This window comes from Indicator indicator, chromosome 10 (genome assembly GCF_027791375.1).
Source record: "Indicator indicator isolate 239-I01 chromosome 10, UM_Iind_1.1, whole genome shotgun sequence".
Taxonomy (NCBI): Eukaryota; Metazoa; Chordata; class Aves; order Piciformes; family Indicatoridae; genus Indicator; species Indicator indicator.
The window spans coordinates 21,960,320-21,987,253 of record NC_072019.1 but is presented as its reverse complement, the minus strand read 5'-3'; the positions used below and the strand labels follow the sequence as shown (position 1 = coordinate 21,987,253).

Here is a 26,934-nt window from a genome sequence, read left to right as displayed (position 1 = left end):
CTCTCCTGAGAAAACAAAAAGTACAGCTCAATTGCTGAAATATTCTGCAGTAACCTCCAGTCTTTGTCATACTTTCTATTGTTGCTGAGCAAGCTGTGAATGCTCATAGAACTTGTCATAGAAAATACAAAGCTAGCAAAGTGCCAGGCAGAAATATTAACTCATAAATTCCAAACTCAGAACCTTCTGGGCCTCTCTATGTTTACAGCATATTCAATTTACCATATGCAATTCTGGCAACTAGCAAAAAACCCATATTTTTCTTTTCTAAAGCATGACTCTCTTTGGTTTAGCTGCTATGCAAGATATAAAAATACAATCTCATCTCCACCTAAAAATTCATACTAATCCTAGTTTCTCAATGGAAAAATCACAGTAAATTCACTTCTCCCAGGGAGGACAAAGTGGGATGACAGGATACTTTCCAACCAGGCTACCAGCAGGGAGGCTGATCAGAAAAATATCAGATAAATTTACTTCTACGGTCCAATAGCATAAGTAGTTAAATCACAAATCCATTTTCTACCATTGTTTCAGCTATAATACAGAAAGACATTATTAACATCATAAGTAAAGAACTGTCACTGTTGATGTGTAATCCTTATTCCAGCAACATTCCTTTGAGACACGGGGTGGAAAGGACAGTCTTGAATTTGACAGCAAACAGGAAAATAAGGAAAAATAGCCTAGGAATTAAACCAATTAAATTAAAGCCTCCTTCAGCTATGCAGTGACCAGGAGAGCTGGTTATCCTTTCAGCATTTTGGAGAGTACAAAACAAGAGTTCTCACCCTCCAGGGGATCCCTGGTGAGTCCCAGCTGGCTGATAATATAACGAGGAATGTCACATTTAATTCCTTGTCCTTCCTTAGCATGGCCTTCTGCAGCTTCTAACAAGTGGTAGAACTCTTCAGGATCAAACTCCTACAGCAAGGTGGTGAGAAAGACAGAGAAAGGTATATGTTTCAGCTTTACAGTTATGTAAGGTTTCTCCCCCACACAGGAGATCCTTCAGGAACAGACTCTGAGCTTAGTTAATTGTGAGCTTAGCAGTGATGCAAAACATTTGCAGTTACAGCAAGTCAATGCATTCCACTCTGCTCCACAAAAATGACAGACATTTAAAGCCTGCTGGATGTCCACTGGTGTGCAAATCCAAACAGCACAAGGACTGTAGGGACTTTTTATGAACAAAAACCAGACTATTGGATAATACAGACATGGTAATGCAAGCATTGATCTGGCCCCAGCTGCCAGTTTTGTCACTTTGAGATGTGCCAGGGAAAGACGAGGACAGAAGTGCTGCCTTCTGCCACCTCTGAAAGGTGAATTAAGCCAATATAAAACTCTCCTGCTTTCAAATGTCACTTCTAATCAAACCATACACTCACCCAATTCTGTAACTGTCCCAACCTTAGCAACTGCTAATAAAATTATTACTAAACCAGCAATCGCTGTTTTATCAGCAGAGAAGATTTCACTTTCTATATATGACAAACTGCTGAGGTATGTCATAGACTATCAGGCACAGGATCATCTTATCAACTCAGTATTGGTGTATGTGACCTGAAAGGTAAGAAAGATTCTCAGAAGGTGTGATCTCTTTTACCAGGCTAACAGACACAGTTGGAAATAAAAGACAAGCTTGCAGAAGCAGAAGCACTCTGCTTAGAAGCAAGTTCATCAGTTAGCTTTCAAACCTCATCATTCAACAGCAATGAGCAGCTTTGCCAAGGCATCTAAAAGTTGCTAGTGAAATAGGAGGAACAGTTACACCATTCAGCTGTGAGAGCATCAGAAAAGACCTCAGGTGAGTGTGGTCAGCAGCATAAAAGACAGAAGAGAACTGCAAATAAGAAATCAGAGGTTGTGATGATGTAAAGATATTTAAATTATCAGAGTAAAGGCCCATTTTTCCTGATTACACTAAGTAATGCTGCTTGGATACATGCTGTCACCAAAGACAGCAACAAAGCAGAAAACAAAGTTCCTTCCTAACCCTTCAGGAGAAGGATCAATCAACTGTCTCAGAATTGGCAGAAAGCAGGAGACAGACCAGAAAAGACCATGGGAGAGATATGGTCAGCAGATTGCAGTATCATCTAGAGAAAGAGGTGAAAGGGAAGGTGAAGCCAGGGCAGGACTCTTCAAGATACAACTGGAGATAATTTATTGATGAGTAAAGGACTGAAGGAAAAAAGGTATGATAACAAAAAATTCAAACACACAAAAACCCTGAGAATTTAAATAAATCCTAGTTCTGTTTTCAGTATATTTATTCAATCATTTGAATGCAGAAGGATCTCTAGGAAGGGAAGGCAGGTGCTACAGAAAAATAGTCTGAAAAAAAGAATAAATTACATACTTTTTCCTAAAGATGGTTTCAGTGATGCACAAAACACATTATTTTCCTGAAGCCCCAGAGACACAGTCCATAAAAAAAAAAACATTTCACAATCCATGAGGTAACACAAAGACTGAAGCCAAGAAAGTTGTTTCAAATACTTAAATGCCTTTACCCCTCATTAAAGTAATCACAATCATCACAAACACTAGCTACATTGTCAGCTATTTCACTTACAAGGAAGAAATAAGAATGAGGTGTGTAACCTTAATATTAATCTTAGAAACCTCTTTATAAATTCACAAACAACTGAAGCTAAAAGTTAAATTACACACACACACACACACAAAAAGTGTTAAAAATGAAATTTAATTCTCAAGTTATTTAAATGGTTGATTATCTATTACTCTATGTCTTGATCTTTTATGGGGTAGAAGGAACACTAACATTTAATTCTACATGTCAGTAGAATAAATACATATATTTGGGGGAAAAAGTGCTAGAAAGGCAATGCAAGTTGAAAACCAGGGAAGACTAATATACAGATCCAAATACTATTTTTATACTTCCTTGTCAGGGTTGTCACTATATGCTTTGGACTTCATTACTCACATTTCAATGACTTTACTGTTTCCACCTGCTCCCACTCACTTTGCAGAATGTCAGGTGTAGAAGATAGCAGAGGAACATGCAAACCTATTGATTTGCAGGCAAAAGCTGGCTTGAGTCTGGAATTGCTTGCAGGGTTGCACTACAGGGTTCACAGCAAAGCAATCTGTGATGGTCATGGAGGAGGAATAAGGGAACCCTCCAAAGTCTACTGGTTCTCACTACCTTCTGAAGTTTTTTTTGAAAACTGGACCATTCTTGTCTACTTTGTCAAAGGAAGCACCACAAAACTAATCATCTTCTAGTGACTCCAGTGATAAAAATCACCCATGGACACACAAGCCCTCAACGTGCTTCAAATATTAGCTGTACACCTATATCCAGCCACAGATTCTTAACCAACTTCTCTGTCTCAAACAGATGTAGCTTCCCTGTAGTTCTTATGTCCAGGAGGAATCATCAGACTTTGTGTTTATAAACATGCCAGGGAATTTCATCCTGTCATTTCTTAAGTTTCCACTGTAAGTTTATGACACCTCCTCCAGCACTCCAACATATTCTTTTGTGACTCTTCCCTAAACTCACATCAACTTTTCAACATCCTATTGAAACACAGTCACCAAACTGGCTCCTATAACCACTAACCACCACAGCACTGTGTACACCAGAGGCTTGATCATCTCTTTCCCTATTTATTTAAGGGTTCTATTAACCCTCTTGTCATGGCATCACAGTGAGAATGCACATTCAGGCTGCTTCTCCACTCTACCTCCAAAACACTTCTGGAGCTACAGGACTTCAGGACAAAGTGAATGGTTTATTGGGATGGCCTAAACACTCTTTCACCATTTTCTAAAATTAAATAAAAATCTATATTCAGATTAGCCAGAGTAAATGGTCAAAAAAGCAATGAGACTTGCTTTTCCATGTATTCCAATAGCACCAAACAGCATTTCATACCTGCACTTCCAAATCTTTTTGGATATCTGTCCTACCCCTCTGTGTGTTCACAGCAGGAAAACCTGACACCAGTTTGCTGTGCAATCACTGGGTCTGCAGCAAGAGTCTGAATCCAAGACCCAGATATCATCTATATCATGTCAGCTCCTTCTCAGTGTAGCTTCGGGGCACCGTATGCACACCACACATTTACAGGCTCTTTATTGTAGCTACTAACACTCCAAGGAAGATCAGGTGGTATCAAATAGCATGAAATTATGTCTTCAGCTACATCTGGCCCCTCAGCCATAAACTGTGTAGTAAAATATTATTTGGCTGCTGTTGCAGCTGACAGTCCATTGGGAAGATACTCCTATATTAATGCAAAACACACTTAGTACTTCTGTTTTTTCAATGCTGATTTATTTTCATCAGTTTTAACCACAATTTAAAGCTTTCTCTTGAAGACTTTGTGTTCCTTTGTGTTCCTTATCTCCTCAAACACACACCAGCCTCTTTAGATCACACACACACTCTTCCAAGGACCAAACTTACCAGGCACTCAAGCAGCCGAGCTGGTCGTGCAATGATAATCATCAACTTCTTCACAAGTTGGGTAACAAAGGCAACCTCGGAGCTCTCGGATCGCTCGTGGGCCTGTGGAGAGCAGAACACCACATTATGGTCCTGGCAGTAAACTCTTCATTTTTATATGTCAGATGCTGAATGCAGAGGAATCACCAGCTCAGGAACCATAATTCATCAGCAAAGGCATGACTGAGTCGTGGAAGGCAACGACCTCAGCTCATTCAGGACACCAAGTTACACAGAGGTTTTCTATTACAATTGCCTCCTTTCATTATGCAAGAGAGACTTCAAAGGCTATATTTGCATTTTATCACCTATTATTTAAATTAGATACGAGGGGCTTTTATTTTTAAAAATTAAAAGAGGAATACTGATTTTTTTTTCAATTTTACCTTCCACACAATACTGAGAACTAGATAAAAACTAACAGCCACCTGCATTTCTAGACTTTACTTTCGGGTAGAATTTGAACTATTTCTGTTCATCATCAAGGAAAACTAAACTTTAGTTTCTCTATATTTAATTTTATAAATCCTGCTGAACAACTACAGCACTGCACTGTATTGTATGTAGAATCAAGCAGACCAGCAAAGCAAAGAGCATACAGAAACTTTATTCAGATTATTTATTCTTGTCCACTCCCTTTACTTTGCCAGATTTCAGTATAAAATCAAGGTTTAGTTTCAAGGTGTGTGTGTGTATGAGATATCTTTCTATAATAATAAACATACTAAAACAATAATTTAAAAAATGCCAACAAAATCAAAACAACACAAAAAGCCAAAGGAATTTGAACAAGCCCCCCCCAATTGACTCTTCTTTTGCTCAAGCACACAATGCTTAGTTACATTATGAGTCCTGAGGCATAAACTAAATAGTATTTCATCAGAGGGTGATAAAAAGTTGGTTCCAATGACATGTGAAAACTCTGAAACAAAGCATAGCTAATTTTTTCCCCAAGGTTTAAAAAATAGACTTTAGCACAGCCACAGATATAAATTCCAGAACTTAACCAATAAGATTATGCTGGCAATAAAGAGAATTGCTTATAGGAATGATATTTTATCAACAAGGATGCAAGCAGCAATAAAGAGAGAAGCATCTAAGAAAAAGGACATACATGGGTGAGAAGTCAAATCACACTAATGATCACTTGAAAGAACAACAAAAAAGGAGGGAAGCAGAAAATTAGAGCTAGAAACATACAGGGAGCATTAAAAATACTGTATCTCTGATATTTTACTAAAAAAAAAAAAGTTTCTCATTTCAACACAGGTCAGGATATGAAATGTTGATTGCTCAACACTTCAGCTTTGGTAAGCCAGGGCTAGACTTTTAACCTTGAAGAAAATTATGCACCTGAATAGTTCATTATCTAAAACCAGTATCAGAGATGCTCCTTGGCTATAGAGCCTTGAAAAGATTATTTTGAAAGCATTGAACTAAGTTGAGATTTTTCCTACCATAAAGGTATTTTCTAATTATAAAACAGCAAATACCCAAATGAAGATGATTAGTATTCACTCCGTGTCCCCTGACGCATTACACAAACCTGTAAGTTAAAATATAAATTCTAGAACGAAATGAATGCTTTCAGATCTGAAAAGCTATTCCAGATCACCAGGGGTTAGATGAGTTGAAATTAATAAATAAAACATCAACAACCTTGCATTATTTGAAATATCAGCCATGCAACTGGAAAGTCCTTCCCCCCCTCCCATAAGTAATATTATGCATAAAATATATTTAATTCATCATTTTGCATCCATTTATATTGTTAAAGCAAACTTATTTTCTTAAATCAAGTCCTTTTGTTTTCTCCTTCTCTATGACAATTTAGGCAGAATAAGTAAAAAAAAAATGTAACTCATTTAATCAGGTGTCTGTTCTGAAAATGAAAAGCTAGACCACAACTGCCAGATAAAACAGAAAAGCAAAAGGAAAAAAAAAAAAAAGGATGACAAAAATCAGACACAACTTGTAACAGCCACTCAGCCATCATCTCTGCACAGCGCTGCTCTGCCAAGATCCTCAGTAAAACTGCCTCTTCTTGTTTCCTTCTCACGCAGGACAGCCCAGACATCCCTACAGACATCTTGTTTACAAGCTGTCCCAAGCACAGCATCTGGAAACCAGAGGGTTATATAGCCAAGCAATGCCTGCTGCTTCCATGTGTTGGTAGGAGGCACGCCATCTAATTAGCAGTTCCCAATGACGACATGCTTGCTTGAAGGTTGCTGGTGGCATTTCAGGATTCCACCTCCCCCTGCTTTGCTTCCCAGGGGAAGGAGGGAGAAGCTATAGGGGTTGTGAGCAGAGGCTGATGCCATTCCTACACACATTGCCAGTGACACGTGTACAGGAGGTAGCAACGGGTAATTTACAAACCGATTCCCTTATCTGAAAGACCCATCCGTCACTAACTGTAGCTACTGGGGCATGAAATTAAAATCACTGTCCTCCCCTGGGGTTCAGCAGGACCAATAACTGGGATATGCAAGTCACAGTGCTGTAATTGAGCTAATATACTGATGGAAACCAAAACGATAGACCTGCAATGCCAAGAACCAATAAATTTATGCTCGGGCTCATATTTAGAAAGCGATTCCAATCAGAATATCCATTTGCCAATCTGCAGCACCAGTCACCACAGTATAATACTGACACACTCCCTTGTTTCTTTTGTGCCATGCACAGAAACACCTGTAATCCTTCACCTTCCTCAGCAATTGGCTACACCTACACAAAAGCCATTAAGATTCTTTTGGCTAGTTCTACCTTGTCAATTCACCCAAGTTTATATGTGAGTATAACCTTCTTCTCTCCAGTAACCTGAGGTCCTATCCCATCCTCTCTACAGTAACTGATACAGAACTGAATGACTGAAAGAACTGAATGTTCTTTTTTATAAGAGCTTTATCTTATTTTTCAATGTTTTTAAGTGTGAAGTCTAACATTCAAGTTCATGTTCTGGAAAATGAAGAAAATCTCTTAAATTCAATTTTACTCCAGCCTAATTTCAATGATGCAATAAGCAATAGGCTTTTCTGGCTAAGAGACACTATTTCATGCTCCAAACAAGGGCAAAGATCTCATTTGCCATAACTAACGAGATTTGTTGGCATTTTATTACAAAAGCCAAGATCTAAAACTTTTAAAAGCTTTCTGGTTTGGTATATTTAAACAGCTCGTTATCTCCATATCCAATTACTCTGTTTTACAGATGCATTTTTACAATACAGAACAGACTCAGTCTGCAACATATTAAATAGAGTTGCCTTTCTATGGTTTGAAATACTCCGTGAGTTTCATTTGTTACCACGTGTCAAAAGTCAACACCTTAAAAATGTTAAGGGAATCCATCCTCTTACAGTAAAGCTGTATGAAAATCTGTGGGTATTCCTGCCACTTGCCTATCTCTTTATTCAACAATAAATCATCCTCCCAATCTTTCTATATGTTATAAATGGATACCACAAAACTATATGTCCTACTGTAGAGACCATACAACTGCTCCCTCAGTGGAAGAGCTTTTAGTGACGACTTCCCAGTTGGTATTTGTTTATATAACGTGTAATGTTAAGCAAAAGTAAAGACTCTGTCTCCAACTTCAGAATAACCTAAACCTGACTCCAAATTTCTCGTGTTTCAGATGAGTCCTCCAAAAGAAATATTATCAACAATTTCTGTCTGTTTAGATCGAAACATCATAATTGTTTCCTTCTAGAATGGAGGCTGAAGGGCAAAGCACAGACTGGCAAAAGCAGGTGGAAACAAGTAGCCTTTAAATATTAAAATATAAATGCCAAGGAACTACGATAGGACTGAAACAAATGAGAAAGATGTGGAATGAAGTCATTGGCACTCTTCCACTGCCTGTAATTTCTTTGTCCTTTTCCCTCCCAGCCTGTTCTGCCTCCTTTGTCTCTTCAAGCTTTCCCTTTAATCATCTCTAGCCCACCTTACTTCCTAAAGTAAATCAATTAAACTTAAGAGTTGACCCTCCTCTCACCCTGGCTCTGCAGATGATGTTGAGGAGGAAGAGGTCAAAGAAAGCCCTGAATGTCAATTCCTGAACAAGTCCAGGATGACCATGGTATCTTTCTTTAATAATAGTTCAATGTCATCTCTCCCTGTCCTTAGGAGCAGCAGTAGAATGCACATAGGATTAAGAGGAAAAGGAAAGATAAGAAGTGTGTTTTGACGATTTGTTCTGAGGGAGGTGAGAGGAAAGAAAAAAGATTTATCTGATCCACACCTCAAAGATCCTGATTAGCCTCTTCAGGCCAGAAGACAGGCCTCAAAGGGGTCAGACTGAATTTACTGTTCTCTTAATTCCTTCAGTCAAAGGTTTTAACTGATACAAGGGAAGATTCTGCTGTTTTCACAAAGCTTTTTGACATAAAAATTGCATATTAATATAGCATTTTAATTTTTCTGCTATTTTCTGCTATTTTCTAATGTCTAGAAAGAGTGGAACAGAAACATGAAGTAGTGCAATTGATGCCAGTGGACTGGCAAACTGATCAATGACATATAAACACAACTTCATCAAATACATTCAAAATCATCACAGAAAGTAAGTTGTTTCAGGTGTTCTGTTTCTAGGTATCTGTGGTATTTATCACAGACTGATCTCTATAAATCCTGTGTTTTCAACTTGCTGCCTCCTTGAATCAAAGCAGAGGGTTAGGAGGACATTCCCAAACAGAGGTCTGGACCCAGGAACTGCTAATAGTGCTGACTCTTCACAACAGCTATAGCATAAACACTAAGACATTTTGTGTTTAATATTCTTTTCAGTTTAAGGTAATAGAACAATTTTTAATGAGTAGCTGAAGCACACTGAGCATGCATTAAAATCATGCCCCCTTGTGTATTTTCCTACGCTTTGAACAGCACAAAACACATCCACGTACTAAAAAAACCACAAATGGATTAAGTTCAGCTCAAAAAAAAAAAATTTATGAAAAATTTATAGCAACACTACAAACCATGGTGTTTTCACTGCTTGAAGGCACTATTGTAATTAATAAGTCATTCAGAGTCTTCAAGTACATGAAAGGAAAGTTCAGCCATTTCCCTCATCTGGATGAACCCAATTTTCATAAATGGTAAAGACTGCTTTTGCCTTGCTCATCTGCATATTTAGCTTTTGTACAAACGAAGTACACAGGTGAAGCGATGTGCTCAGCGGTAGATCAACAGCAGACTGGAAAAACTCAGCTCTCCTGACATCCCCACCTCCTGCCCTTCCCCCTGAATCCACATTGTCTTTCCTGAAAAATCAAAGCTCTGACGCATCCTTTAAAGTTTCAATCAAAATAATATATTCTATTTTCCAGAGAGCACTTACATCCTGAAGAAGTTTCTCCAAGTTTTCCTGCAGCTCATAAAAGTACCGAGAAGTAATAAGACCTTCACGTGATTTATCTAGGCAATCTCTGGCCAGTTCAATAACTTGATGATGAATGAAACTTAGGACCCCATCTGCTAATTGCAGGACGTTCTCTGGAGCATTAGAGGCAATGAACTCAGCCAGCCGTTCTTCCATCTGTGCCGTGGCCTAACACACAGAACAGAAATTATTCTTCAATTTTACTATCCCAGAACTTAAACATGGACAAGAAGTGTGCTAAAGTAACATATTCTAAATCCAAAACGCAGAAGGCTTGAAAAAAATACTCCAAAATACAATAGCGTTTTTCTGAGAATAAAAATCACATACTACAGGCAAAAGTTAAGGTTCACATGAGCAAACAAAGATTAATTGGAATACCCTTTCTGAAAATGCAAATGACCATAAAAATATTCTGGTCCTGAGGCTGTATTCTTCTGTGGGTCTCCAGAGTAAGGACATAAGATAGAAGGCATTTTTCAGAACTTTTAGGCATGACCATGAAGCCTGAAACTCATAGCCCCAAGCAATAGACACAGGACATTTCTATCACTATAAGCCCTGTCTCCAGAGAAACATCTGGGTTTGCTGTTGGTAGATCAGGAAGGGCAGGCCATATTGACAGCTCTGGGATACATGATCTTCTACACTCATTTCAATGAGACATTAACTTTCAAAGCTTGATTCCATAGGTTTCAACATTCAGCTTTTTTAAAACACCCTCATACTTATTTTTAGTGCAGATCACTTCAGCACATTTCAGTGTAGACAAAATTCAGACTGACTTTTCTAGAAATACAAATCTATCTTCATTGCTTCCCTGGTACCAAAAGTCCCAGTGACAAATTTGGGGTTTGCCAAAACCTTCAGTATTAACTTGGAATTTCTTTAATAGAAAACTTTATATTTCCAATATATAAAAGGAAAGCCTACCAAAAGCAAAGAAGTTTGGATTACTATAAAGCAAATTTAATGCAGTTATACAGGGGAATAATGAGAGACTATTATTCAACATATTTTGAAATAATTCTTAAATAGTTTTTAACAAAAACATCCCTAAGAAACACATCCCTCTTCCACCAGCCTTGCTCTGATTTGAAATTAAAAAAAAAGACAAGGATTAATTAAAAATACATAGAGACATTGGCCTTATAAACAACATAAATGGGCTGAGCAGCCAGAGCATGGCCAATCATCCCTACAAGCTGTCATGCCAATAAAAGCCATGAGAAGTTTAGTGAATATGATGCACATACACAACTACACAAAGGTTTTTGAATCCATCTACTGCAGAATTGTCATGTAAAGCAGAGCAGGCTTCAAACTCTCATCAAACTGCACCGCTTGGAAGTCAGAGATAAGTGCTGGGCTCCTTCTCCAATGAGTACAAGAAGTTTGATCTTAAGTTCATTGAATGCATTATCAAAAAAAAAAAAAAAAAGAAAAGTGATTCCTTACCTTTGGAAACCTTTCTTTGTATACATGGTTCATCATTATTATTTCACTGTCAAAGGAAATTGGGGAGCGACCCGGGCTAGAGAAGACAAGACAGCATGTTATCATTTACAGATACCACATCAAACCCCTCCAAAATGCAGTGGCAGTGACAATGCTGCCACGCTTTCTGCAGCCCTTCCAAAGCCTTGACATCATCTTCAGTAACAGGAAGATGCTTAACTTCAGTGAAAAGCCTAGCAAGCAATAACAACCTACAGCTTTCCCACTTATCTGAAAACCAGTAACACTCCTGACTTCATGTGAACTGAGGCAGAAACCCACCTATTTTCAGTGAATGCAAGCCCTAATGTATAAATACGTATAAAATCAGTGCATTTGTTGCAGGTACATCTGTTGTTTCCCTCATTCTCTTTCTGCCCTCTGTGGTAGTGGTAGCAGCCCTGCCCAGGAAGAAATCACTATTATCTCTGGAGTCTCCAGTGGCAGAAAGGAACAGAGTCAAAGGAAACAAGGAACTTGAGATGACTTGTTTTCCTTAGTGTGAAGAAAGGGATGCATGACCAGTGTTATTCAGCAAACTTATATATAAATATCACAAGCAGGAGGAACAGAATACTTTTAGGAAAACTGCACTCCCTTGAGACATGCTACACCATGGATGCATATGCATGTATGCATAGGTTAGCAACCAACTTCAAGGCACACCAAAAAATCCAGGACACTAAATCTTGACAAAATGCATTTATATGACTGTTTGGGTGGGTTTTTTTAAAGCAGAGTTGCATTTCATTTCATCACATCTGATGGTATGCAATGCTCTGACTCATTCTGCCTCTGAGGACAGCATGAATGAGGTAATGCAGATAATCCCTAGCTACAGGATCGCCTGCAGCATCTCATTTCTCTGGTTCCCTTGTTTTAATGTTCAAGACAAGCAAGGGCTTCAGTTATTTGCTTGGCATCTTACATGATCATTGTATTTGTGATTGTGAGAGTACTACATATTGCTAAAAATATTTTCTCTGTGTCAAAAAGTACAATTTTATCTTGAATGACTTGAGACTTTCTTGTGAAGGATGAAACGAATCTCTCTGAACAGAATAAATGCATTTTAAACTTGGAATGCATTACAGATACTACCTTACCATTAACCTATTTAAAGGAAAAAAACATACTTTTGGGAATGTATATTTACAATTCAAAGAAAATTTCACTCTCTGACTCACTGAATATAGCAATACCAATCTCTTTTCATGCCTGGCACTGGAATTCCATGAATTACATTTTGTCTTGTTTTTATTAAGGTTTATCCCTCAGCTTGGGAAAATGCAATTCAGACAAAATCTCTCTGTTAAAGGAGAAAAACTAATTTGCTTGTTGTGGATACCAAGTAAAAACACATTTTCATCAACTTCTTTTTTTTGAGGAGAATATATCCCTTAGCTTGGTAGATAGCTATTTTTAATCATGGAAATTTTTCTGTGAAAATAAATTTACATTTATATTCATATGTAATGTATGATTTAATAAAAAGAAGGGTAAAAACATTTACACTTCAGACTTCAAAGCAAATTTCCACAAACATCTAAGTTGCTATCTTTACCCTTTTTTCTTTAAAACCAAATTATCTGACACAAACACATGACACTTGTTTACTTGCAGTTCATACAGAGCTGAAGAACTTGGTGCACATGGTTACTGAAGAATTGATTTTTCCATAACGTGTTATTTCTATGATTCTCTGCATGACTTAAGTGAGGAATAAATTACAAGGATATGTAAACCTTCTGATGCTAACTACAGAAATACAGAGTACATACTTCATTTTAACACAAAAGCAGTCTTACTAAAATTTGTGCATGTTAAGTATTTGTTGTCACACGGAGTTTTGCCTTTTGCTTTCAAGGCACTTTCCTATGGATACAGGAAATCAGGACCTCTGCAGAAATCATGATACCCGAGCTGTCCTGACAGCAAACGAAGCATTTATTTAAGGAGAGCCACAATGATAGTGGAGTTTATTGGGTCTGCTTCAGGTTTCATGATTCTGAAACAAAAGTAATTTCTTTGCAGAGGAGCCTACTGATTGGCAAGAAAGCAAACGCTTAATCCAATCAACTTCCTTGGGCATTGGCAGTTTTGTCTCTCATCACTGGAAGCTGTTTAATGCCCCTTTTCACCAACTAGAACAACAGAGCATCCAATCAACTTCAGATAAAACCTGGGATCAAGGTTCAAACTGCCATTCTAAACAAAATTTGCCCAGTGTTAACAGGTCAAATTAAATGTCTGATTATAGCAGGACTGCAATATAATATACTGCACTATAATTTTTATGTTCATCCTTAGTCTGGGAAACTACAGAAATAATTAAACAGATACCTAACTAACCAAAGGCATCAGACACTGCTGGTCACTTTACAGCACCTTTGAGAAATAACCAGGTGAAAAAGAAACCAGGACTGAGCAGGTAACCTAATGCCACCAACGGAGAACACAAGGAAATTTAGAAACAAGAAAGAAGATATTATATACATTTTATTGGCACGACAGCTTTTCAAATGCAAAAGCTTCACACGTCTATCTAGCACCAAGAATTTCACATACAGAACTAAACCAGTCTAACATTTCAAGCCTCACAAACGAACAGATCATTTTCTGCCAAACAGAGGACACATACCGTGCACGTGCATAACATTTCAAGACAAAAAGCAGACTGCTTGTCTTTTGATGGTGTAGATAGGCAGGTCAAAGAAATGATTATTGTCAGTGAGTTTTTCATTTCAGCAGGGCAGACATTAGAAGAGTAATACCTGTCCCCTTAAGCTTAACAGCAGAATGAAAAACCACTCTCTCTTTCCCCCATCTTCACCCTCCCTCCCCTTCATGAGACAATGTGATGGTACACTTCCAGTGACATCTATCTCCCACAAAGGTTTCTAGCCTTCAGCGTGTCAAAACTCATGTATATCTGATGTCAGAAAGTGAAAATAGCTTATAGATAGCTCTTTCAAGGAGTAGCCTTTATATCAATAACTTAAATCTTTTAAAATGTAGTTTAATTGTGAGAAAATAAATCTGAAATGTTTATTAATACCTATTTTCTCCTTCACTCTGACAACTGTATTTACTAGGAAAAAGCAGAGAAGCTAAAAGCCCTGTGTTCCCCTCTGCTTTTACCCTGTATGTAAAGGTTTAATTAATGATGTCTTTGTGCACATTATCAAAGCCAGTGTCCATAGGAAATGTAAAACCACAGGCCTTAATTTTCTTTCATTTCCAGAATTTTAAAACTAGAGAGCAAAAGTTGTATGAAGTACAAAGTTAAACCTTCTGCTCAAGATGAGCAGAGCATCAGCCTTGCTCTTTGCCCAAGAAATAAACATATAAACCTTTGAACTCATTTAAATTGCATTAAGACTAGAAGTAAGTCAGAAAACTCCCCCAGAAAAGAGAGACAATAAAACAGAAGCAAATATGGAGAATCTACGTCTGCCCATCAAGCTTCATAGTAAGTATGACTCAGTGCTTCATGCAGTCCATAACAACTGGGCCCTAAGGCCCTGTTTTATAGACAGGACAATGACCAAAGGAGAACTGAACTCAGCAGAGCAGAATCCATCTGCTAAAGTCTGAATTTATGCAACATGCACAGTAATAACGGTATACCGTTTCCCACAGGATTACAACAACCTATAACATGGAGGAAATAATGTAGAAAATTTAATGTGTAACTTAAGATTATTTTTGCAGTTATTTAAGGACTGTTTTTCCTGCATAATCATAACCAAACAGCACAGAAAGCCCACACCAGGCATTTATTCAAGCATTGCTAAAAAAAGGGAATCTGAGGCAAAGCAGGATGCACAGTAATTCTTCTTATGGAACAGGCAAGCAGTGAAACAGGAAAGAGCCTTTCTCCTTGAGCACTTTGAAAACTAATTTCTGAGTTTGTTTACATACTTTTACATTATTATCTTCTATTCCTTTTTACAAACATTCAGCTTCAGCTAAACCCAGTCTGCAGACAAATACTATCTGTGATTGGTTTTATACCACTGAGCTGTTTTCCACTTCAGCCGTTCTTTACACTAGGACTGTGACATTCTTTAGAATATAAGGGTTTTTTTTAAATATCTTTATTTATAAATAATAAATTAATCTATAGGGTTTACATGTATGTGTGTGTGTATATATATATATATATATATATAAAGGTAAAGGGAATACATTTTAACTACAGTGTCTTTCAAAGTAAAGACCAATGATTTTCTCCTGCAGACTTATAGAGGGGCCACAACAAACACTTTCCAGTGCTTCATGGGTTTGTATGTATGCTAAGAAGGACTGACTGCTTTAGACAGAAACCACTGATAAGCTTAAGTAATGAGAAGTACAAAGGGCAAATAAGAATACTCAGTTTTCCTCATAATAGAAAACCATAATGATGGGGAGTGAGCCCAAAAATTAGTAAATTGAAAACCAATCACTTTGAAGAACGGTCACAGAACTCCCTGTTTTAAGAGAGAAAACAGAGACCAAGATCTATAATGCAGTTAGAATGTATTTTCATAAAAAATAGATGCCTTTGCTTCAGAAAATAAAACTGTTCTCTTTCTCTGGCAAATCCTTCACCTGCTCCTCCACAGCTTGTTGTGGACAGCACTCTCTGAAAGCAGCAGCATGAAGTGATGAAACCACCAAGATTACTCAAGTGGTTAAAGTTGACACTTAAGTGCAGTGAGATGAGAGTACTTCACAACCTGCAAGACTAATTTTTAAGATAAAACTGGACTATATGGGCTACTGGTGTGGTTTCACAAAACCTCTTTCTTCTCATCCTGGGTATTTTATTGTCAGAAACCTTTTCTGGCAACTGGCATTTTCTGCAAGTTGTCTCTGTATACTCTTAATGGCAGTGTCTAGCCTGTTTAAAGTCAGGTTGGAACTGCATTTAAAAAGCACTACCCAGCAGAGATGAAGGAGCATATTTGATTAGGGATGATCTCATCTCCTTCAACTATATAAAAATTCACTGATAACATCTTCTACCCTTTTTCCCTAGACAACATTAGCCTGAAATACAAAAGGAGATCAAGAAAAATGGGCAGATTAATGGGCTGACTGCACATAGGCAAAACTTGTTATTAGTCAACTTTACTTTTATCTCTGATGTTCCCCACACATTCCCACATGCTAGCTACTAAAGGATGACAAGTAAGGAGGACCAGGAAACTCTCTAACTTAAAAAAAGAAATTATGCCAAATTTACTGCAAGACTTCCCACTGTCAAAATATTTTACTCCTGAGAAAAAAGATCCTCTTCAGGTAAAGCATCTCTCTGTTGGTCAATAACCTGGGGGTTTGAAGATTGCATTACAAAAAAAACAAACCAAACCAAACCAAACAACACAACCAACCACCAAATCAAACAAACAAAAAGTTCCAAAACCAACCCACCACCACCAAAACCAACCCACAAACAAAACAAAAAAGCCAACAGTTGAGTAATGTTATATAAGGAACTTCTTCTGTAGATAATAAAGAAATATTCTCTTCTACTGAATCACAGAATAGTTTGGGTTGGAAGGGACCATAAGATCATCTAGTTCCAAGGCCCCTGACATGGGCAGGGACACCCTTCCAGGTTGCTCAAAGATCCATCCAGCCTAGCCTTGAACAATTCCAGGGAAGGGGCATCCACAACTTGTATTTTCTCATGCCTCATCACCCTCATATGAAATGCACTACAAAATCCTGAAAGTAGACACTTCCTGTATGCTTTCAACTAATCCATAAAACAAATTATATTAATTCCTTAATTTTTCATCCTTGGCCTTTTCTCTTCCCTTCCATCATTTCTCTTTGAAAACCACTTCTAAAAGCCTGACTCTCAGAGAAACCTGCAGCCAAGTAATACTAAAAATATGAATAGCAATGACCAAGCATAATAGCAGTTCATTTTGTTTCCCAACATATAGCATCAGAGAATCACATTGTTTTTTGAGTGCAAGACACTGAGTGGGACAACGCAGCACCCATCTGTCCTTAGTCTTGGGTAAGAGCATTATACTCAGGCAGGGTACTGAGATATTTTCAGTAGGCTATATCCAGCATCTATCTCTACACTGTAAGCACCTGAACAGGTGGGTCACACAGAAACATGTTCTTTCATTTACTGTGTGAATACTGGATCTGTTGATGGTAGCTGAGAAAACAATCACCTGGCTTTATCAATCAGCTTTATAAGCCCATCACACTTTTGGATTCCAGCATTGGTGTCAGGCTATCTCTTTCCCTGCACAGGAAAGCAGCTGGAAAAGAACCAGTGGCATTCCTTTGGTGTAAAAATTCAGAGGATTTAAAAAAAAAACATGATTAGTTAAGTGATTGGTATAATTCAGCTGCATTAGAAGAACACCTCAAGAAATGGAGGTGCTACCAATATGTCAATGTACATTAGACAAGGCATGGGTGGGCACTTTGATACTTTTTCCAACCAGTTTTACCATTAAAACTGCTCTGTATGATTAGAAAATTCGCAGCTAAGTGCAAGAAAATGGTAAATTTCTAGTCAAAGAAGTAGATTTTTTCCAAAAGGTTTATTTAGGCAACTCTGTCATCTGCCCAGGAGCATTAAGGGATCTTCTGATACATTTAAAAAATCTTGGGTTACAGAGACCCTCAAAAAAACACCTCATCACTGATACTGACATCTCAAAATACCAGTTCCTCTCTCATAAAAAAGTGATGTAAGGCTGCAGTCATAAAGGATGAAAAAATTAATACATGCTAACAATCAGTCATAAATATCAGATCATCTTTAAAATTACAAAGCTGTGATGACCAATTAAGGAAAGCATCTGATGTATTTTGTTCACCTGCTTTTCGTTAAAGCTGATCAAAAAAAGCCCATTAAATGCTTATGAAATATTCCGTTTTTTGGAAATTCCTGCTTGATTTTCAACAGGTCAACTGCCCAAAGTTTACTTCCACTGTAAAAGTAAAGGGAAAAATATCCTCTCATCAAGTGGGCTAACTCTATCATATAAGTAAATAAACAAGCAAGCTGTACAGAGAATAAGGTCTAGTCTTCACATATTTCAGTACCTGTTTGTTTATAAGGACACACTACCCTCTGTCAAAGAGGGTATTTACTCCTCCCAAGCATTGCTCCAATTGGTTCCACTGACATATCAATTCTCCTTTGAGGTGCTAGGGCCAACATGAATACTTGGTAGTGGCAAGGATGCTTTAGAGTTACACAGCAATAAGCTAGAAATAACCAATCAGGCACAGTATAAAAAATATGGGGATCTTCATTTAATTCTTTATATCACTCTTGCATTAGCAAGAGCATCTTATACTTCATTATGCCAACAGTAATATGTCTGTGTTAAAAAGGACAATAATTACTTTAGTGATGTGTTGTCTACTTACAGTAGCTGTCTTATCTATAAAGAATTAGTACTACTACAGTTACACTACTCAGCAGTAGTCAGTGTTAAGAGGGACAGCAAGAGGACTGAAGTAGAGCTATTGTTCAAAGAGGCTTAGTACAAATCATGTAACTAGTCTTCTATCACATGGCAATTTGTGGAGATTGCAGGCTAAGTGTGCTACTACCCATAGCACTTACCTGCTCCTGTAGATTACTGTGTAACTACACTTAGTAGATCCATATGTAATTACCATGCAGCCTGCACTGAAGTTTAGAACATACAAATAGTTACAAATAATCATGAAAGGTCAGCTCTGCCATGACACGTATAATACCATGGATATTTTTTTATCTTCACCTGTTCCACCTCCTGCTACTACAAACCCTGGCTTAGGTCCTGAGCTAGGCACACTGATTCAGTATTTGCAACAGGTAGAGTTTCTGAATCTTGCTCATTAATTAATTAATATCCACCCTCATATCACAAGCAGAAGGGAGATTTCATAACCTTGTCCCCTGCTTGTATAAATCCATTTTCTTTCCCAAGGTACAGCGTTGAGAAGCACACATCTCTAGACTTCTCATTCACTTGGTCCAGCATTACATGCATAGCAAAACTTAAGGCTTTTGCCACGATAAGAAATGTTTGTGGATTTATTTCATGTAATTGATAGATATCTGCAAGAAAGATTGCCCAGAGAGTTTGTGGAATTTCTGTCCTTGATGATATTCAAAAGAAGTCTGAACATGGTCCTGGGCAATCTGCTCAAGCAGTGATTTGGACAAGACCCCCAGAAGTCCTTTCTAGCCTCAATCATTCTGTAATTCCTTGGAAGATGAAGTTCTAGTTGCTTCTGGTTTTAAGGACAGAAAAAACAACTACACAAGGAAATAACCCCTGGATGGGTATCTAGGAACAACCAGTTCTCTGAAGCAACAGTAAAAATTTGTCAACTGCTAATGCAGGAGAACATTTTCAGCACTATTACAAAACTGCTCTTGGGTGCAATTCCATCTAAAGTTTTGACTTCATCTAGTCTAGTTTTCATGCCCCTTGAGAAGCACTGCTGGAAGGTTATTAACAGTGACTGTAACCACTTGCTTATAGGAATGCAGCAACATTCTGAGAAGATATTTCACTAAAGGAAATCTACATTCTAGTGATTTAGTCCAAGAGGTTTGTGAATCATGTTTTCACAGAGTTCCTGTGAAGAAACAAAAGCAGACTGTGCTGATCATCTTCCAACCCAAAACCTTGGCATAAAACTTCAAACAAAAAATACATACCCTCTTTGAACAGGTAAAGTAGATTAAATGCTGATTAAAATAATCACAAAAACATGTAACAAAACAACACAAATTACTATTCTTAGAAATGAAACCACACAGAGAAATGCAATCTATGTTTCCAACACCTTAAAAATTCAACTAACAACCTGAAGCTCACCTGAGACTGCGAGATCGAGGCCTCAAGGCTGGAGAGTGACGCCCTTCCTCATCAGTGATGCTCTCCGTACTGAAATGCTTTGTCAGGAAATGAAGTTCATCTGCCGTGGGCTGAAAGGGCAGCTGGTGCAGCTTCTCCTGAGATGAGCATGATGACTGAGTACAGAAAAAAATACAGAAAAGAAATGCACTAAACGCATGCATAGGGGTCAGCTAATGAATGGAAGAGGAACGGATTCTGCCAGACACTGCATACTCCAGCGGAAAAGAAAGCTACTTACCAGACCAGGTGCCTCTTTTTACTTTTCTCCTTAGGCTAAGCCAACCCTTAACGTACAAAGACAGAGCTGGGGAGATCTGGAAAACTTCTGGAACTATTACATTTCATCACAGCAGTGATTCACCAGCAGGAGACAGAAAGGAAGGTACACGAGTACCAGTGCTACTGTAGAGAGGACAAGGAGGTTCCTGGAGTGGTGAGCAACTTTCTTTCCTTTTCCCTCATGCTCTCTTAGCTCAGAAGTTTCACTGGCATGCAGAATGCTATGGAGCTGTGTAGACGTGAGAATTTTTGCTGATTAATGGCTCTCATTGGAAACTGTTGTAAGCAGTCAGGATTTTATTTCTCCCTTCCTTTACCCATGAGGCTTCTTCTCTAACCAAGTAGGCAGTAATAAAATGAAGGTAGCTGACTCTGTGGGGTTGAAATATTTAATAGAGTTTCTTGGTATTTCATTTCCTACTGATACATACACCAGAAAGAAGGTCTACTGGCTTCCTTCTACTTTGCTTGAAAAAGAAATTTGAGCTTGAGGACTATTCACATCAAATAGAAGCCCAAAATTCTGTTAAATCCACATCTGTGGCATTAACTCATTGTGCCCTTTTGACAAGCCTTGCACTACTTCTTGCTTCAGTTTTAAAGTCTAAGCATGAATAATACTGCTTATCAGCTTCAGAAGTGTTATTCAGATCAATTCTAATTAATTCTAATCTATGAAATACTATGACAATAGTATTGTCATAGACAAGTAGTAATTAGGATTGGCTTAGAAATGTAATACTAAGTTTAACAGCTCCAACAATTGTGTCACTTCTGACTAAATGCCCATTTCAATGTCTTTCTGAGATTGTAACACTGAAGCAGAAAAAGGACAAGAAGTGAGAGGTTCAGCCATTTAGGGAAAAAAAAAGTCTTGCAATTACAGGTTTTAATCTATCTCCTGCAAGAAGGTGAATTCAGATCTACTACACACAAATATGACTGCTACTTAGCAATTCTCATTATGCCACCCTGTTTTCTGTTGTTTACAATACTTACATCATTTGAACTGATGCTTTCTGTGTGACATGTCTATCAAATTTGTTGGACTGCTCTTTGTTGTTGTGGTTTTTTTTTGGGGGGGAATAATGTTAATCAAAATGATCTAGATATTTCTGGGAATGTGACAAGAGACAACTAGACTTTCCTGCCCATGTCAGAAAGCTCAGAACTTTCTGTAAGTAGCTTTAATGTCCCTACTTCAAAGCAAGGACTGATTCTTACAACAGATTTTTACATTTGTTTTGTTTTGTTTCGCTCTCTCCATGGACACCTACCCAAAGGCTGGTCAAACTAAAAACTCTTGAAAAAGTACCCATCTACAGCTATGAAGGACCTACATATTGCAGGCAGTTTGGTCTCTAAAAGTATTCACCTTCACAGGCATCTTGGATGATTTCACACTGACTATTAATGATCAAACTATCTGGATGTCATCCATACAGAAAGCAACTGTACCTGCTTCAGGCTTCCATAGCTTGCATCCAGAAGAGGACTTAGCCATGGTTTATGCCTATAGAGATTTAACCTAGGAGCATAAAGGCAAAAGCAGAGTTCCTTTTTAACAGCTGCTCTCAGGCACTTGAATATGTAATACTGCTTGGCAGTGAAACCAGGGGCATCTTTTTCCTGTTGATAATGAAATCTTCTCCCACATTTTTCTGTGCTCCTGCCCATACATCTGTACACACACAGAGAGACTTTTCCCATAGGAGACTAAAATCAAGTTGCATGTCTTTACAGGAGATAAAAAATATCCTAAAAAAAAAAATGAACAAAAACCCAAACACCTGTCTCAAGGATAAAAAATATCAAACTGTGGAAACTGCAGGAATTTCTTGAATGTGGAGTCTGTAGAAATGTGTCTGAAAATATGAAGCTATAGAGATGAGATTCATGTTGCAAAAACAAATTTTAATTGTATCAAGGAATCTTTTGACCCCAATTTTTTCTCTTGCTACATGGACTGAATTAAACACTCATCTCCTACGGAACTGTGATGACAAATTTTTGTTTGAGAGGCACTAGAAAGTTTATGGATGAACTTAATAAAACAGCTTACAAGGAAAATAATGATACTGCATTCAGTGTAAGATTCAAATAACACTGAGTATTGAGTTCTAATTAATGCAGATATTACAATTATTAGGAACGTACTCTAAATAGCAGAGATAAACCAAAATGATCAGTAGAAGTGTTAGGGCAAGAGGCAGTCATGTGTCACATGAGCACACAGTTAAAGACACTCACCATAATACACATATATTAAGTCTATTACATTAAGTCTGTACAGATAACCTTAACACTTCTAATTTTTCTGTACTTGGCTCTTCAAGGTTGTTACCACAACACCCATCTTCTATGAACTAAAGAATATGTTTCATTGCATTAAGTATCTGAATTAACATAGTGCTGCTACCTTACTGCTATTAGTGGCATACTAGCCTTCTGAAACTACGGAACTCACACAAACTGCAGCCAGCCTTTCTAGTGTGTAAAAACTGAAAAGCCTCATTAGAAGGTTCAAATTATTGGAGCTGAGTAAAAGATGTGGATTATCAGTTTTTCCTTCTGCTACCTACACTGTTAACAGAGGTTTTCATACTAAGAACTTGAAAGCAGACAAAAATTTCATTTCCCATTTATGAGAGTGGAGAGGTGTCTAGTAATTATGAACTGTTGCTTAGAGCCCTACCACTTCTGACACAGTGTGCCTCTCAACTCATCAGTCGAGCCAAGTGCTGCAGTGGGATTTCACCAATGCTAAAGGCAAAGTGCAAGATGGTAGGAGCTGGGAAATGGAGGAAAAAAGCAGCAGAACCAATAATTAAAATAATTTAAAAAATAATTAGTATAATAAATAATGTTAGCAAAACAATGAAGACATATCAGATCTTTTAGTAAAGCCTCAGAAGCTGGTTTGTTAGGGTGTGTTTGTACAAACCGAATTGCTTGAACAAGTTTGCACCACTTACTGAAACTGTTGAACTGGGAGTGTTTGTTCCGTATCCAGATGAAGGGAGGGAGGCCAAAGACCAGCGGCGTCCATCCGTTCTGGGGAAAAGAAGCAGAAGAAATTAGTGTCAGGGATATGTTGTGGCTAATACTTGGGGAAAGTAAGCATTTTCCTCCCTCAAACCTCTTAACCTCACATTTTAACCAAATGGTCAACTTACTCTGTTAAATCAGGTATCCTATTTACAATGACCTTTGTGATAAAGCAGCTAGGGCAAGTTTTAAAAGCAAAAGCAAGTGACCTTGGAAGACATGATGAAAATGGGCATCAGACTCCTGCATGAAGTGGATGCTTTGTACAAAGCATGAAAAAATTGGAGTTTCTAAAATGGACAAATGAAATCAGCTTATTTCCAACTTCTCTGAAAAAGACAGTCATGCCTAAGAGTATTACTGATGTAATTCCTTGTCTTCCAAATAAAGTTCCAAATTGAGAGGAAAAAATCATATTAGATCAAGAATCAACTGAAAGCAGACTTTTTGTTTACTTAGTCAAAAGGCATCCTGCCTAGCACATTGCCTGACAGAGCTGGTCAATTTCATACCTGCCTTTGTGGATTTACAAAGCCAAGAGGTTCACTCAAACTACAGAGGAGATAGAAATCACTGAAGTTCCACCACCTAGGGTGTCTTTCTCCTCCAGCCAATAAAATATTAGTAGCTATTTCCTATTGTAGCCAAAGAAACATGACCTTCAGGGAAAACAGCCAAAACATCCTAGAGACACTGCAGAAAAGGTCTTGTTTTACCAGCATCAAAATTGAGGAACTATATGACTGCTGTGAGAAACATCAGTATTGCCCTCCTTGAAACCCTCTTCTACCTGAAAATCCACTTCAGTGAGGACAGAAATTGAACTACATTGAGGTCACTTTCAGTATTTTCTCTGCTTTTGATTTTATTGCAGTCTTGCATGCATTCTGTGTCCTGTAACATGTCTTGTTGCATGTTGGGATGGATGCTAAAGAAGTCACTTCCTCACATCAGTCTCCACTTGTTTGCTGTTTTTATTTCAGCAAATTACCAGTAACCAGTCATAAAGTGAAGCTGAAAGAGCAGTTCACCGTTACCACTTACTCTGGACAGATTTAGTGTGCTTGGGGTACACATTCATTAATGCAAGTGCAATATAAAACTGGACAATTGCTACAGGTCTGAAATAGTGCTTATAAAAAACTCAGACAATGATCATTGTCACAGTAATATTTCTCATCTCACTATCCACATTCAGGAAGCCTCATCTTCAGAAAAAAAGTTCACTGCACTGTCAGTTTATATTTTTTTCCAGATATGGTTCATTTTATTTTTAGACACTGACATGCACCAATCCACCTTGCCACCTATCTTAGAACAAGTGGGAAACAAACCCACTGATCTGCATCACTGAAAGAACATTATGTCAAGAGAGTTTTTAAAGAAGACTTATGCTTCATGCATCAACCAAAATAAAAAATAAATCAAGCTGTAATGCAGACTTCTATTATATGCTTATATTACAGCTAAACCCCATTTAGACACAGGTGATGTTTTCTTTGGCAAGACAATGTAAAAGGATAATCTCAAAAAATTCCAAAAAAAATTAAATTCCTTTTTAAACAACAAATGTCACCATTACAAATTCACTACATCATGTGGTCAGTGACTGAAACTTCAATGATCTTCATTCAGCTTTCTGTAACACACAGGGGGACTGGCAAAATACCTAGGTCAATGCTTCAACATCAGTTTGGTTCCTCAGTCCCAAAGCAAGACAGTATGGTCCTGACTTCTCAAACAGTAGCTAGGAATGCACAGGTCACTGATGTTTTTTGCAAAAGGAAAGCCTAATCCCTTTTTACCAAGTTGCCTAAATTGAGTATTGAAATAACTTCAGAGTTCTCATTTTGACAAAATTAACCAAAAAAAAAACAAACAACACTAAAAAACACCCAACCAATAACCAAAAAACAACCAACAAAAAAACCCCACACCTTTCTCAATGAGAAAAGTACGAGATACCTCTTCATGCTTCCATTATTTTCTGCTGATGCAATCTAGGCAAGCAATGTGCTAAGCAGTCAGGAAAATGCTATCAGCTCTACTCTAGCAGCAAGAAGTGGGACAAGAGCATAAATCTTTCAAATCAAAGGCAATAGTACAAAAATTTTAAAAGAAAATTCCTCCTTCACTTATGCAAAACATTTCAAAGTTACTTCAGTGTTTTGTTAATAAACATATTTTAGAGAGATTTCATGCAATGTTGCTTCAGGAAAAGGTATCTGCAAAGACATTTTTAGGTCTTTTAATTTATGTATTATAGACCTTTTGCTAGCACAATAAAAACATGCAAGCAACAAATTTTGCCTTAAAATGACATTTTAATGAGTTAATTAAAGAGATATCTTTATGGCAGCTAAAAGCTATTTAATGAACTGCAGATCGGTTTCAAAATATGAAGGTGCTAGAAGAACAACACATCTCCAGGCACTACCTGCTTATAATTTGAAGTCAAAATGCAGAGATTTCCTGTTTTGATTACCAAAGAATAGAAGCTGAATGCCTAAATGGGGTTATTACAGCATGGACTTGTTAGGGACACAGGCTCAGCTGCACAGAAGCACAGTTCATACACAAACACAAACAGCAGCAATACAACACACGTTACCTGTCTGCTCTGTGTCCATGGCTGTATGGAAGAAATTGTACAATGACAATAAGAGAGGGAGAAGTGAAAAATGCACATGTGATTTCTGAAAAAAATCCTCACCTTCTCTTACTGGAATTCCACTAGGATCCTTTTTAGTGCCTATGGACAGTACTAACCATACATTTCCTTATTCAAAGAGGAGGATTCCTTAACATGCCAACATTGTGGCTACAACACAATCATTAAAAGAGTGTCTAGCAAGAGATTTATGATTAATCACTAGTCAGACTAAGGACAATGTTGCAGTACATTGTAGTGAAATTTGCTTTACAATAAAATGAGTTTTCCAAATCTGTTTCCTACTCTGTCCCAAGAACTGACTCATCACAGGGCTATAATGAAAGATTGTAAATCACAAACAATGTCCAAATAGCCTAGGAAATGAAGAAATTACCTCAAACATACATGGCAGAAAATCAGCAACAAATAATTTCTGAGATGGCAACAGGAGGAAATCAGGTATGATCCATTTCTTAATGCAAAGGGGTATAGTGAAATATCCATTTTCTTGGAGTAACAGAGCACCACAGTTTCAATCACTTAATACCATCATGTAGAAGTTATTCTGATGATACTATGTGACAATCTAATAAATACATATTGGTACTGCTTGATTTCAGAGTGTAATGGAAGTACAAAACAGAAACCAGCTTCTAAACCAAGCTGTGTTTAAGTGTTCTTTCCAATG

General features: G+C 37.6%; 1 protein-coding gene across 2 annotated transcripts in view; it reads right to left on the bottom strand.

Moving 5' to 3' along the window:
• Positions 1-26,934, bottom strand: part of MAST2 (microtubule associated serine/threonine kinase 2) — a 183,166-nt gene that overhangs the window by 29,302 nt on the left and 126,930 nt on the right. Inside the window, exons 8-15 of one of the 2 annotated variants that reach the window (XM_054384103.1) lie at positions 26,205-26,225; positions 23,521-23,599; positions 20,225-20,379; positions 18,976-19,041; positions 11,337-11,412; positions 9,837-10,046; positions 4,448-4,549; positions 792-924 (exon numbers count right to left, since the gene is read on the bottom strand). In XM_054384103.1, the coding sequence (XP_054240078.1) occupies positions 792-924; positions 4,448-4,549; positions 9,837-10,046; positions 11,337-11,412; positions 18,976-19,041; positions 20,225-20,379; positions 23,521-23,599; positions 26,205-26,225 (842 nt within the window). The remainder of the gene's footprint in view (positions 1-791; positions 925-4,447; positions 4,550-9,836; positions 10,047-11,336; positions 11,413-18,975; positions 19,042-20,224; positions 20,380-23,520; positions 23,600-26,204; positions 26,226-26,934) is intronic. The other variant, XM_054384104.1, reaches the window with a different exon arrangement.